The sequence below is a fragment of the Peromyscus leucopus genome, chromosome 15 (genome assembly GCF_004664715.2).
Source record: "Peromyscus leucopus breed LL Stock chromosome 15, UCI_PerLeu_2.1, whole genome shotgun sequence".
Taxonomy (NCBI): Eukaryota; Metazoa; Chordata; class Mammalia; order Rodentia; family Cricetidae; genus Peromyscus; species Peromyscus leucopus.
Genome location: NC_051076.1, coordinates 23,887,534 through 23,903,013, shown reverse-complemented (window position 1 = coordinate 23,903,013; position 15,480 = coordinate 23,887,534). Strand labels below are relative to the sequence as shown.

General features: G+C 39.3%; 1 protein-coding gene across 5 annotated transcripts in view; it reads right to left on the bottom strand.

The window, feature by feature from the left end:
• Positions 1-708: 708 nt before the first annotated feature.
• The window catches only part of Rgs7 (regulator of G protein signaling 7), a 408,648-nt gene continuing 393,876 nt past the window's right edge, over positions 709-15,480 (bottom strand). For 3 of the 5 annotated variants that reach the window (XM_037211205.1, XM_028865540.2, XM_037211204.1), the window contains exon 17: positions 1,331-1,417. Coding sequence is in view for 2 of the 5 variants with exons in the window: in XM_028865541.2 (XP_028721374.2) it covers positions 8,971-9,024 (54 nt within the window). In the remaining 3 variants the exon portion in view is untranslated. Of the gene's footprint in view, positions 1,418-8,946; positions 9,025-15,480 lie in introns of all 5 variants that reach the window. The other 2 variants (XM_028865541.2, XM_028865543.2) reach the window with 2 other exon arrangements.

Sequence of the window (15,480 nt, the reverse complement as noted above, 5' to 3'; positions counted from 1 at the left end):
GGGGGGTGGGGTGGGGATGGGGGCTTGACATTTGGTAGCTCTATCCCACGTCCTGCCCACTCTTTGCTTCCTGATAATGGACATCACTGTGACCAGTCCCATCCATCCCCTGTTCCTGTTCCCATGTCTTTCCCTCCAGGATAAACTGTAAGCCTTAATAAACCTCTCCTCTCAAAAGCACTTTTGTTAGGAATTTTGTCACGATAATGAGAAAAGTCGCTAATAGAGCCTGTAAGAAAGACAAATGGTACACAGTAAGCTTTCACTAGATTCTAGTAATTACACCTGATTCTTCAAAGGGATCTGTAACCACTGGAAAGCTGAGAAACACTGACCTTGGGTAAACTCAGAAGTATGATTTAAAGAGAGGAAAAAAAAAAAGATCATTTCCCAAGCCTCATTCTAACTAAAATATTCATTAGCTTTTAGCCAAGCACAGATTTCATCACATGCCAGAAAGTCCTCCTCAAATAGGTCTGAAAATGTGGAAGTCTGATTTGTGGTGTTTTTCTGTAGAAGATAAACCATCTCCCTGATCCCAGGTCAGCCCACCAGGGAGGTGCTTACAGTGTGCTGGTTCTGGCTCCATCCCATCCAAACCCGAGATAAATTGGAGGATGGCAGCTTAAGCCTCAGCTCCCAGACCGTGAGTACTTTCTCTTCATTTCCTTTTCTAGGTAGCACCAACAACAAAAGTTCCCAAAGCAATGAGATTCTGCATCTTTTAATGAAAGATAAAACAACAATATAAACATACACAAATTTACAGAGAAGAGGTCAACTTTGATACATTTGGAGTAAAAGGTGTTTTCTCATTTAAATATGGTATAAAAATAAACACAAGAAACATGAACAGACAATGTCCAGAGAATAGACGAAGATAGGCATTCGTTTCAGACTGTGGATACAAGGGTGAAATGACACTTCTGGGCTAATTTTATTTAATAAATGTGAAGCCATGTGTATACTTATTGATATATACTTTTTTTTTCTTTTACAACTCTTCCAGTTTGTGACTGACTGAATTTTCAGTGAACTGTGTATCTAGCAGAAGCTTTAAGAAAAAGAAAGGAAGGGGAGGGGGAAATCAAGTTTTACTTCACTTGAACTGGTTAAAAAAGGAAAAGACACAGATCCAGCTTAGTAAGAGGAGGAAGGGAAGCAGACGACAGGTGGAGACGGAGGCAATGAGATGGCAGAGTCCCTTGGCGATGGCGATGCCTTAATGTGCACACAGAAAAGAACAATTCAGGTCCTTCATTCATGCAACATCTTGGTCTAACGTCCTCGGCTCCAGGTAACAGCAGTGGGCTACAAGGTATGGGCGATGGCTCCATTCAGCTTTCATGTCACAAAGATGATCCTTTTAGTAAGACTGAACAAGGCTTGTTAACCGCTTGGATGTGAGAGATTTCCCCTGAGAGAAAATATCAAATGAAGAAAGAAAGAAAATAATTCACAATCACTGGAAAGCTGCACCATAGTAGAATTGAGTTTACTATAGTAGAATTTTTGTGTGTGAGGGTCAAAACTGGCCCTTTATCTTTCGGTGTGTGGTCCTGGGAATCAAACCCTAGACCTCACACATTCTAATAGGCATATGCTCTAGCATTGAGCTCTGCCCTCCTCGGCCCCCAAACTGAACCCAGTACGTTAACCTGAATTCGAACATCATGATGAACCCTTTCCCCTCCCTAGCCCTCCCACCATAAACACATCAAACAAATGACTCTTCCTCCCCAAACATTCCCTCTCCTCCCAGCCCCCCCCCCACTGCAAACAGACTGATGGGGTCACAGCACACATTAGCAAATCATAAACATGTCCGTAAACGTTCCACAGAGGCTGAGCTATGAGGCAACGCCTAGGTTCCCAACCTGGAATATACATCCTAACAAGAATCTGACTTGGCTATTCTGTAGGACAACAATGTGAATGCATTCTGTCAAGTAGGTGCTACATTTACAGATATCAGGATGTGTTGAGGTGGGATTGAACTACATAACATGCACTTCCAAGGATGTGATTGGTAGAAACTCAAATTTGAGTCTATCCCTTCCCATGTGTAGTTAATGGAGAAAAAGAAGCCAATCATGAGTCTTGAGATAAAAGTCTACTCATTCCTTTTTCAAACTGTCAACATCTTTTTGCTATCCCCATTTGTTTTTTTCCCAAACAGGAGTGCATGTATATATATTCTTGTATATATATTCATGTATATATATTCATTCCATGTATTTTAATTCCACATATTTTGCTGATATACTATTACAGAGAATAAATGGAATTTTTTTCTTTGTTTTGTTCTTTTTTTGAAATCTTGACCAGTAAGTCATTTCTAATCATTGTGAGTATTCTAGAGCTATATTTTTAAATGTGAATATAAGTTATTGACAAGTTATTTCATCTCTCATTTTTTAGGTTCTAATATAAAAGTGATTGGCCTGCTTATTTAATTATTTTCCCCCCTTTGGAAGGGATGAAATAGGGGTGGGTTTTTTTTTTTTTTTTGGAGAAATTATAGTATTTGGGAAATAACTTGTGTCACAGCTGTATCCTTGACTTGATGCCTAATGGAGCTGAGTTTGATCAAGGGCTGTGTGAGAGATCATCTCTCACAACTATTGTCTCAAGCTGTTGCTGAAGAGAGAATGCACAGACTGAGTGCATATAAACAGGAGAAATGTGTTTTCCATGTTGCCGAGAGGCTAAATGTGGGTACTTTTTTTTGGAGAGGGGCTTTCTTCTGGTCCACAAATAGCACAATCTCATCCTTGCAGGAGAGAAGAAGTGAAGAGGCTCCTGGGGCCTTTTTCATAAAACACTTAGCCCCATTTATCAAACCTCCTCCCTTAAGATCTAATCAGGCCCCCAATTTTCCCGTTAGTCCTATATCCTTGCGATTCTAGAATTTAATGCGTGGTATTTTTTTTTTTTTTGGCTGGGTAGCACAAATGTTCAGCCTAAAGCTGCCACATTTTAGGCAAAGAATGATATGTTTAAGAAATGATTAATAACTCTATAGTCACTAGTAAAGATTAGTAACCCCATAATTCATAATTGATAAGCTTTTCTTTATACCTTGTATGGTCTTTGGCTGACAATATGGCAGCCATGAGAGGCAAGGTATTTTCTTTTGGTTGGAAAAGGGCTCCTAGCTTAACTTTTAGCGCCTGGCAGTAGAAACTTCTAATGTTTAAGGAAAGCATGTCATACCAGGCTATGCTTAGCTCCTTCCCTCCAAAGAAAATAGCAAAAAGCAGTTTGCAATCAGCACACACTTCTTGCCCACAATAGTTTTACAGAACACATCCAAACGAGATTCTGGGCCTCCATGTGAGGACACAAGAAGAGACTGCCATCTGTGAACCAGGAAATGGATCCCCAGAAGCCATGGAATTCACTGACATCTCAGTCTCTAGTTGCTCTGGGAGCAAAGTGTGTGTTGCATTAGGGATTTTGTTAGAGCAGCCTGAAGGTACAAAGACTACCGCTTCCCATCCTGCACCTGTTTTCTCATCCATAAATGGAGAAAAATAATAGCATCTGCTTTAAAATCTTGCTTGGAACACTGATGCAGGCAAATGTTTTAAAATTGTTCTTAGGACATCCTTGGAGTCAGTTTATTTTGGCTGTGACCTTATTATTGTAAATGCTGTTAATACTATCTTTTATGTAAGGAAATCTGGTATCTTATGAAACCCAGATCCATAGTTACTATTCTGATGTTGTGAAAGGCAGAAAAATCACTAAGGAATTAAAAACTAAGATTTTACTCCTTCTCCATCCAAAACATAGGCAATAAGGTATTTAACTTATGTTAGAATTAAAAAGCACTTTTCCATGTCCAAAGATGATACTCTGCTGTATTTGCTACTGTAGTATATGCAGTTAATATAAATGCATGTGTGTGAGTACTTATTTATTTTGATATGAATAATTTATCTTGAAAGGGGGTTTATTCTTCCTAATGTGATTTTTGGGGCAGAAGGAGAGTAGAAGACTAAGCTAATATAGAACCATTTCTCTTAAAACTATGGACTAACATGATTTAGATAAAAATTCTAGAAAAGAATAAAATAGCTGTATTGGGATAAGAGGTCCTTTGAATCTTGGACATGATTATATTCTATTTAATAGAAACCTTTGTCACTTTTTACTTATAAATTTAATTTAAAGGGAACACTGTTCTCTTTCTGTATTTTTTTATTTGTTTTTAAATTCCTGCAAATCATGAAGACTGCTAACATCTGGTATATTATAGATGTCACTAAAAGTAAGGTCTGGTCCAAGTTCACCTTGGCTAGCCCTGTCCTAGGAAATAACTTAAAAACATGGAAGCCCATAGTGAAACAGTGTCACGGTCAACCTGGGGGTTTGAGATATCAAAGAAACAATGATCGGAAAGGAGACGGTGTGTGCCTATGCCCATGTATACTACTGACTTATCAGCTATGCAATGAGAGTATTGGCTCTGTGCATCACGATATTTAAAAAGAGACACTGGGTGCAACTAGTAGTGAAAAGGTCTTAAGAGTCTAGAGTGACAGAGGCAACATGTGTGTCTGGTGGCTCACCTACATTTAAAGATCTAGACCCTGTGTGTAGCCTGCCTTGCTTCCTTGTGGAAAAGACACAGTCCTGACTTTGAGAGTGCTCACCCTGTTGGAAAGTGTTAAGGGCCTAAGAACACTGGTTCCTCCTCCTAGGGATGTGCACATTCGTCTTTTAAATGGCATGTGAGACATTTGCAATAGCCATTTTGAGGCAGTTCCCAAGAAGTCACGAAGAATTAGTCCCTGACCATTATCTTTGGATAACTATGTTGAAGGAGTAGAGAGACTTTACAGCTAAATTCTAAACTCTTAACTCTATCAATTAAAAGGGGCTAAAGAAAACCTCACCAGTAGGATTCACCTACAAATTTTCTTGCTTATAATAATTTAATAATTCCATATGAAGAGAAACTATCTTTATCTTGAGACTACATGAATGTCAGGAGATGTAAAACCCTTCTATCAGTCTCAGGGAGAATACAGCAGAAACAAATCTATAGAAAAGACAAACAGACACTTAGACTAAACCTAAAACTCAAGATACTGTAAGTGTTTGGAATACATAGCTGATGGACAGTATACTAGAAAAATAAGCCTGTGATCAGTTTTTGAATAAATCAAGCCCAGTACAGAGGAGAAGATGGAGCATTGCCTTAACCTGCAATACAAGAGTCATATAAACAGAGCTCCTGTATCTCACTATAAAATGCTACCTTTATCAGACCATACTGCTGTGGGATGCCTCTCTGTATGCTGTGAATATGTTTTGCTCTCATTGGCTGATAAATAAAGCTGTTTGGCCAATGGTCAGGCAGAATAAGGTTAGGCAGTACATTCAAACTGAAGATGGGAAGAAGAAGGTAGAGGTAAGAGAGAGGCCAGTGGCTACCCAAGGAGCAAAAAGATGCCCACAGACCGGTAATGCCATGGCCATGTGGCAAGAAATAGATGAATAGAAATGGGTTAATTTAAGATGAAACAGTTAGCTAGCAAGAAGCCTGAGCCATAGACCATGCAGTTTGTAATTAATATAAGCCTCCAGGTAATTATTTTATAAGTGGCTGTGGGACTATGGGTGGGAGAGATTTGTCCAGACCATAGAGCTGGGCAGGACTGAGAAATTTCCGACTATACCACACCTTTTTTTTCTTAACAATTACAAGAGCTTTTGCTGTAATTAAGGGGAAAAGAACCAACAAGCCCCCAAACAACAATTTATAAGATGTTTATTTTATGGTGTAGGTACTGACACACACATGCCTTAGCACTCTACCACACAGTATAACCTCAGGCCTCTTACTAATTTTTTATTTAGATACAGTCTCAACAAGTTGCCCAGGATGGCCTTGACCTCATTCTATAGCCCAGGAAGGCCTTGGATTTATGATCTTCCTACATCAAAATCCAAGTTGCTGAGATTAGAGACATATGTACTCAAAGTTATGAATTTTAACTGATTTAAAAACCTCATTCTTGGTCTTAAAGCAGAGATGAGACAAAGAGTGTAGAATTCTGTGAGAATGGGCAGGAAGGCCAGGCACTTAGCCACAGCATGGAACTTGGGACAATGGGAACATAGAAACAGTTTTCCACTTTCCTTTTCTGCATAGCTTGACCCATAAGCAAGTACAAGAAGCTACATTTTCCTGAGCAGTTGAATGCCATAAGTTTATGATCATCATGAAAGTACACTGCCTTGCAAGTAGAATGAAGAGCAATATGAGCAGAGTTACAGGAGATGGTCACTGACCTTAGCCATCGACCTTAACCATAGACCTTAGTCACCGGTATTATTATGAAAAGCATAAGATTATTTCCACCTCACCTCTATGTTTAACTCGGCCTCATAGCTCTTGCTATTTCATTATAGTTCCTTCTTGCTGGTGTCCTGTAAATACCCACACTTCTACTACACGTTCCTATAGATTTACAAGCACATTCTAGAACAATGTCCCAGTGATTTATGTGGTCTGATGAATGTCTAGTTTTTAGACATGAAATCAACACAGCTGACCACGTGAACACACTCATATAAGAAAATGAATTACTGGCATAAACTCTTTTACTCTCATGTTGAAAATGCTCTTGTCTCACAATTTCCTAGATTTCAGAATCATTCATCTAGCTTCTCTGTCCTTCTAGTCTGCCTACTGTCACTATACAATGGTTCTTCAGCTGGCATGGCACCTGCTGCTCTCTCTGTCAGGACCCTCTCTCTCTGCACATAGCTGTGCCCTTTATTCAGCCTTCAATGATAAACATCCTATCCACATCTCTGCTCCCTGGACTTTTCCATTCCCCTCCCTCAGTTCTGTATTCATGAACTTATACGCCTCTAAGTATTATTTTGTTTGTCACTCACCCTGGAGAAGTTATTGAACTGCTTTTAAACAACATTAGGCTTATAGAAGTCCCCAAATAAGTTCACAGTTCCTTCTATGTGCTGAACTCTCTCACTGGAAACATCATTTCAAGCATAAATTTTACAAATGGAGGTAAGAAAGGCTTCAGTGTCTTTGGATTAAGTCACTTCTAATTCAAGGTAGAAGAGGCTTGATGTGGTGAGGGTGAAGGAGCAGAGACTGAGTGATGGAGAGACACTGATCTCATCTTATATATTAACAAATTCACTAACAGAATCTAGTCTTTTCAATTTGGAAGATGGTTAAGAAGAAATTGAATCTATACTGCCTGTCCTGAAAGTTCTTTCCTGATTTGATAAAAACCAATTCTTACAGTAAAAATGCAAGCTACCTTATTAAAGCATGGTAGGTAATTCTAGTGAAATTGTGAATGACTACAACTTCCTATAATGTTAGGTGTATAGCAATTCTGAGATTGACGAAAAGGAAGAGGATTGTGTCCTTTTAATATTGAATTTCTTGACTTAGAGGACATAGCTTTGAACAGCTGAACACTTCAGCACTGACAACAGATCTCTCTATGGGTTAAGAAAGATCATAAGCCAAATAATATCATTTCCTTACTTAAAATTATAAAGTAGACAATCATTGGATAAAAATACAGATGAATGGAAGGAAGAAACAATATAACTTAAAGAATAATTATTTACAAACTAATATACCTTTCAACTTTTTATTAAAAATCACATTTTAGAGCTTTTAAAAAACAAAATGAATTACACTACAGATGTGGACTTATTATAGCAGGTACATTTAAATGATTCATGTTAATCAATCACCCAGTTACACATGTTTCTTGTAAAATAACTTTTCCAACTAATATTTGACAAAATCGATTTAGGTAGATGCAGCAGTATTTAGGAAAAATTTAAATATCATAGACTAGGTTAGAAAATATCACAAGGGGTTACATCAAATAGAGGAATTTACTGCTAGTGAAATGTTTTAATTCATAAAATGTCAACATACACAAGTATAGTGTTCATGTATGTGTGTTTATGTATAGTAGACACACATGTAAAATGTATCAATCAAATGGGTCAAATGCAGGTGATATTGAAAAACACAAAAGCCACTGTTCTAAGTCTAATTTTTAATATGTGTGCAATAGTGCAGTAGATAGGCTCTGATGGATTAAGAAAGTTTTGATTTTTAGACCTTAAGAGTTTCTATATTTAGCAATTATATGATACATGTCAGAACATCTGGGTTTATTAGGATTAAGTTACTTTAAATTGAATTATTGATTTAAAGTGCAAGAATTTGGAAGCTTTTAGAATACTTTATCAAGTTCTATTCCAGAAAAAGATAACAGTTTATACTTGTAGGAACATTGTATAAGATTGTCTAGTTTTCATCTCTTTCCTTCCTTCCTTCCTTCCTTCCTTCCTTCCTTCCTTCCTTCCTTCCTTCCTTCCTTCCTTCCTCCCTCCCTTCCTCCCTTTCCCTTACCCCTCCCTTTCTCCCTTTCTCCTACCACCCATTTTTCTAATCCATGCCTTGAGGCATGCTATACAAACATTCTACACTCACAGTCTTCATTCATTTTATTTGGAGACAGGATTTCACCAAGCGCTCCAGATTGGCCTTGAATATATAATCCTCCTGCCTTAACCACCTGCATAGGTGGGGTTACCAAGTATGTAACAGCACAACCAGAATCTGCTTTCACAGCCCTTGTCTAACACTCTATATAATAATATGGAAGGAAACACAGCCCCTTTGTAGTAATAAGCTATTTTATTTTCTGGTTTGTACTTGGCTATTAATAACATTAGGCTCTCGGCTTTCTCATATACTTATTAACTATTTGCATTTATCATTAAAACTGCCCAAGTTCTTTGCTAATTCTCCTAATGGCAGATTTCTCTTCTGGTTACTGTTTACCAAGAACTTCCTGTACATCAACTCTATTAGCTGTGTATCTGTCTGGACATGCGTATTGACAGTTTTTAGAAAGGGTTTACCAGATTTGAGGGCAGGAGCTTGCTTTAAACAAAGGCTCTTGGGCTAAGTACGGCGTGGAGCAGCCTTTCATGGCATCTCTGTGGATGAGACAGAGAAAGATGCAGTTCATAACTAGGTAAACAACCACCTCCAAGGTGTGCTGTTCACTAGAGTGGCAGCTTCTGCTGTCTTCCCAGTACTTTAGGGCATTTCCATTGTTAGTCTGAACGAAATGTTAATAGAATACAGAGAGAATGCATGCATGATGCAAACTTGATCATCATCTTCCAAAGACTGACCAAGATATACTCCAAATAAGTACAGAGACAGCAAGGACAGAGATGAACTGTGAAATGTAATAACAGGGCAAAACAGGAAGAAGATAAAAAATTCAAATTGACATTAAAATGAATAAGCAACAAACAAAAAGTCTAGAAACAAAAGCCAAGAGTAGAAAACATAACTACAGCTCACAAGGAAAAACAATGTTTCAAACATTTTATTAAAGCACCACATGATTCTACTTTGTTATGGCTGGAGGATGGGGCTGGAAAGCTAATGCAGTTTTCCAGTTAGATTGTCAAATGTATTCAGGAGACAAATCAGGGAGGTGGTATCTTGTTGGGTCACATATTAAGTATTGTGAGGGGTTGTGATCTAGGAGAGCTTTTGATGGACTGGAGCAGACATTGATGATCAGTTGACGTAGTGACAGGATAGAAAATGAGTAAAGAAAAAGCAGGAGAGCTCTTCCTCCTGATGCAAGACCTACTCAGATTTTATGTAATGACAACTTTTAAAGTACCTTTCCCTTCTCAAGTATTTTAAAGTGTTCTGCTCAGTTTTCACAGAAATATCATTTTCATATTCACATTTCATACTTTATTTATGTGCTAATAAATTATATATAAGTGCAAGGATTCCATAATAGTCATAAGAAGAAACACAACTGACTCAATGCTGTACAATTCCGGTGGAGGTTGTGGAATTGAACTCATACAACTGGAGAGCAGCTTATCAGCTGCGACACTGTCTTTGTGCTTAGCACTGATCAGTGGAGAGGGTGGGGGTACTGTCCTGTGCAAGGCAGAGTCTCACAGAGCATGGTCTTCATGCCAGGAACATGATCATCACAAGTATCAGTTAAAGAGGTTTGGATGGAGGCGAGAGGTTTTCCATCAAGCTGTGCTACAGGAATCCTTGCAGGGTCTCTGATGTAGTTAAAGTGAGAAATACTGATATTTGGTAAGAAGAACTTGAGTGTGAACACTGCAAAGATGACAGTCCTTGCACTGTACTGTCCCAAGATGCTTGTAACCATTTAGGAGAGACAGAGAAAGACAGAGACAGAGACACATGGAGAATGACTCTAAAATTTAATGTACGGGAAATGAGCTCCCAGAATTTGCATTTTCTAGGCTACTGGTAATTCGAGATTGTGGAAAGTTGGATCCTACTTAGAAAGGCAGCACTGGAAATTGTAACCAAGGGAAACAAAAAGAAAACTTGGGAAGAGTTGACATACAGCATGACATCAAGTGATTCCCTGTGGTCACCTAGTTGAGGGGTTTGATTTGCTCTGCTCTGTTACAGGAAGCAGAAGTAGAGGTGGTTCTTGGAGGCCACAGAAGAGTAGATGCTCCTAGAAACAAGGAGGAATCTCTTAAAGATGGAGTTGATGCCTCTGCTGCCTAGATGTATCATGTTTCTGTCAGTCAGGGGCCAACCAATACAGTGAGCCATGGAAGAAGATCCCAGGGACTGCCCTGGCTGAGCAGATTCTGCTAAATTCTTTGGCAATGCTGAGATGACCACAATACCATTTTTTTCAGTATCTTCTCAAAACACCTTGTAGATTTATAATTTAAAATTAGAAAAGAGAAAGATTTCCCGATGACTTTTGTTTTATTTCTGGAATTAGCAATATGTTCTTACTAGACAGTAATATGTATATTTTAAGCAAACACTCTAATTCATGGGTGGTTATTGTTCCATTTTGTAGTAACTGAGCAATGTCTATTGTGAATGTGTGTGTGTGTGTGTGTGTGTGTGTGTGTGTTGTTTATGAACTACATAAAAGTAAAAAACAATCTTTAATGCCAAAGTCATCTGTATAGTTTGGAGAAACAAAACAAAGGACAGATGAACATTTTTTCCTCCTTCTAGAAACAATATAATAGTTGATGGATTGAACTTTAAAGGTACAGTCATTGCCACATCCTGTTTTATTGTTGGCTTCTCACTGGTTGATGTCACAGGAATAATGAGTGAATGTGCGATTGTCTAATATTGTTCATGTCACTCAGACCCCAAGCACTGGCGAACAAGAACGGTGCAGCAGTAAGAATGTGAGGCCTTTTGCACTCGCCTGATCTTGCCCAATCCAGGCTGCTTGTGTGGTCTGCTCGGGTGCATGGAAACCACAGTGGGGTGGCTACAGATGCACTCATAATACTTCCAAGCACACAAAGCCTTGCAAGTTCTACAAAATGGTCTCTTGTCTTGCTATTTTAAATGGTCTCCAAGAATGAGCGCAAATGATAGAAGAGTTAAAAATTGCCCCCACTGCGTTCTATCAGCATCAAAGTGCCTTCCTCTTTTCTGAAAAATGTTTCACAGGGAGTTTCAAGGAACATATATGGCCCCATATGTGGTTTTAGAATGGATGAAAGAAAATGAGAAATAGGCGTCTTGGCTGAAAGATTGAACTGTCAAGTAAGTAGTCACATAGAGAGACATAATTGAAATCTGACTCTTCTGTTAGTGGCAATTAAATTGGATGTCACAAGGAGCCTTATCTTTATCTACTGAAGTTCTATTCACACTTCCCCAGCTACATGAAACACACTTAAAAGAGAATATGCACACCCATCGTCCTTAGAACCCTGATGAGATTTTGTTTATTTAATCCTGTTGCATGCCACTTAGCTTAATGAGATAATTAAGATTGAGACTGAGTTGACTTCCTACAAAGTATGTAGCCAGGAGCTGTGATGTTAAGTACTTATATGCACACAAACATTGCTGTATCTTTCTGCTTCATTCAGTGACAGTTCAGTGCATGGATATAAGATGATAAGAAACTTGAGACATACCAGAGTTGCAATTTAAGCTCAAGAATCTTAAATAAAAAAAAGAAAACAGTGACAATGAAAAATAATATTGATTGCTGTATCATGATTATGAATCCTAAATGAAACAGTTCAAAGTTTAATCTTATTTTCCAGTAAATATGGCTTTAAAATGTTGCAGTAAACATGTTGTTGGTGTTCCAAATTTTCTTCCTCCTTTCCTTCTCTTACTTGAGCAGCCATGTTCTAGTCATAATCTCCTACTATGTGTGTTAGGATAGTAGCCACTGGTCTCGTGGAAGGATCCCCTGCTCTGTAGCATTTCTGAGCTTCCTCGTTGCCGTCAACTGCAGCCCAAGATGTGTGCATCCACTGGGCAAATCCGGAACACAGTCTGGCTCCTTGATTGTCTTCTCCTGTGCTCTGCTGCTCCCACTGAAACCTCCACACTAGTCCTGGCCCGAGTCTGTTGAGTCCTCAGGCCTCTTTTTAGTTTTAATCTTGCAGGCCCCTTCCACGGGCTCTAATCCTTCTCTTCCCTGTCGTCTTTGGGCTCCCGGGTAACTATGGTGACTCACACTAAGGAAGTGGGTGGAAGCCTCCATCTGTTCACTGGACAATCAGCTTCCATAGGAAGAGAGAATCAATTTAGATATGCATGCTAGCAGCATCTCAAGAGAGTAACCTGAATCACCTCTGTCTTCTTACAAATCATAAATTTGCTCAGAGCAGGCACCTATGTATGTCTTATTACCTATGTATTCTCAACCAGAGAGCAAAGTCCTACCCAGTGTAGGGACTCAACAACCATTTGCTACAGAAAAGAACCCAGTGGTGGCCGAAGGCATGCTGCCACTGACTATATACATTTATCTCAGAAGCCTCTCCAATGGTCTTCCTTGAGGTCTCCCAACCAGCAGCACAAAAAACAGGGCTTCACACCCAGTAGAACTCAGAAAATTCTGGTAGCAGCTCTGCCTCTGGCACCTGTAGAATGACTTGGACACTGCTCAGTAGTCCCACTTGTGTTCCCCTGGAGCCTCTGGTGGTGCAGTGGGTACTCGGTAGCAAAACATTCACTATTACACCTACTTCATAGCTTGTACACCCTTGAGTGACAGTTTCCGAGCTAATGATGCTGTCAGGGGAGAGTAAAGTTATCCTTTCCAAACTAAATTAGGCTACATGGTCCAGAAACATTTCACCAATGGATTTATGGCACGCTGCTGGGAAACTGAAATTATTTTCTCAGGCACGTTATCACCACAACCAGTTACACTAAAACAAGATGGATAGCCACTGTCTGCCAGGAAAATGATGAAAGAGATGGGTTTAAGATCCATAAAGGAAGAAAGAGGAGACACTCGTTCATTCTCGATCAGGTTTGCTTTCTGTCTGTGGGAGAGGTCTAATGACCGTTTCCTAAGTGTTTTCCATCCAAGGTGTCATAGGGATGTCTAATGCAGGTTTTTCACATGAATGTGCCTGCAACCGTACTTTAGCTGCAATAGCACTTTAGCTGAGGGGCAAAGAGTACACAAAACCTTCTTTACACTGAATCCTCAGGGGCAAAGACATGAAACATAAAGGTTTTTCTCTCTCGGTTTCTAGTCTGTTGGCATGATGTGATGGTTGTTCATGGGAAGCAGTCTGCTTCATTAAGGTGGATGTTTATGTTTATTAAAGATGTTAACAGGCTTCATGGATGTAGCTACAACTTCCTTGCTAGAACTACAGTCTATAAGATAAGCTGTCTGGATGCTCACTGTGTTGTCCCTGCTTCTTTGTGATAGAATATGATATTGTGATCAGGGAGCAAAACCAAAATAAGGATAAATAAGCTAATCTATATTTGAAGAAATGTTTTTGTGGTGCTGAGTGTGGCACCTAGAACCTCACATATGCCAAGCAAAAACCCTGTTACATACAAAGCGACATCCCAGTCCAACTGGCTATCTTTAAAAAAGCACATAGGATAAGCACATGACCTGTCATACCACAGAGACACAATATATGTTAATGTTGACATATGGTCTAAAGATTAGTCTAACAGTCCATACAGCAACAGTGTGAGTGTAACACAGAAGTGCATGCTAGATTCCCAGGTCAGTTTTCTGGTCTAGTGTTTGCAATGGTGAGACTACATACATCTTTCTCAGCCACCTTATGGGGATGGGAAGCCTAAACAGCCAAGTCTCAACCAGAAGTGCTCTGGATCCAACCTAAACAGAAGTCATCCAGGGTTGGGCAAGAAAGGGTACTGTACACATAGAGCTCACAACACCACTCAGGGCCTGACTCCCCAGCATAACAGCACCAAACTCCCCAAATGTTTACAGTCATGGTGAGAGGATTATACAGTATATTTTTCACATTGTTTAATAAAAACCAACTTAAAAGTCACTCATTCAAAGACTGGAATCTTAGAAAACAAGGCAAGACCCCTGGAAATTGCCTACAGCTTTCAGCAATCGAGGAACCAGTCGGCAGGGGTGGGCTTCTGGTATTGAAGAATAACACGAGTGCTTTGGAAAACAGGAAAGTAAGAAGTCTATTCTTGCCAACCAGAATGGATCATTTCTATGGCTGGTGTGAGGGCTTGTGTTAGGAAAAAATGAGCTCTAGAATGAGACTGAGCAAGTGAGAATGTTTACTTCTACAGTTATATTGCAGTTTTTTTCAAGGAATTTTACTGAATATATTTTATTTGAGGGGAAAACATCACATATAACACACTATCAATAGCACAGAAAATCTACACAAATCTCCTTATATCATCTTCTGTCTGTAAGGTCCCAGCAAGTTTCTTCTGCTTAGCTTTCCCCAAACTTAAGATTCTTATTAGCCATGAATGATTCTATAGTAAGTTGAGACCTCTTAGCTTTCAAACTCTCCCCTTTGTTCAGTTGGTTTTCTCTGACACTGCACTGTACTAAGAGTATCTGCTGACCTAAAGTAAAAGCTTCCTTGGAGAAGACCTCTTTGTCCAGGACACTGGCAGGCAGAGGATGGATGATTGCATTGCCAAGACACAGCCATAAGGAAAAGATGTCCTAGGATCCAACAGCTCAAGGGAGTGCAGATCAGCAGGGGTCAGTCCTGGTCAGTAAGTAAGCAGGTGCAGTGGGGTGCAAGTTCCCTATAGACACCACAATGAGGCATAAAAAGAGTTTGGAGACAATGAGTTCAATTTTTAAATGAATATACCAAGAGAAGAAAATCTATATTTAACTTGAAGGATACCTATCATCTTTTGATCTTTAATGGCCATGAACAAATAAGGGAAGATCTGATTCAGGGTAGTGAGATATATAGTTGGAGAAGCTGGGGTCCAGCAGTTGAAATGCTTTCAAAAACTCACATGCTAAGACACAGATCTAGACTTCATGCTGGGCTGTAAACAAGCATGTCAAACTCTAAGGCTGAAGAATATTTTGCCACTAACACAGATTCTGCATAAAAGTAGGTAAAGAATTTCATTGC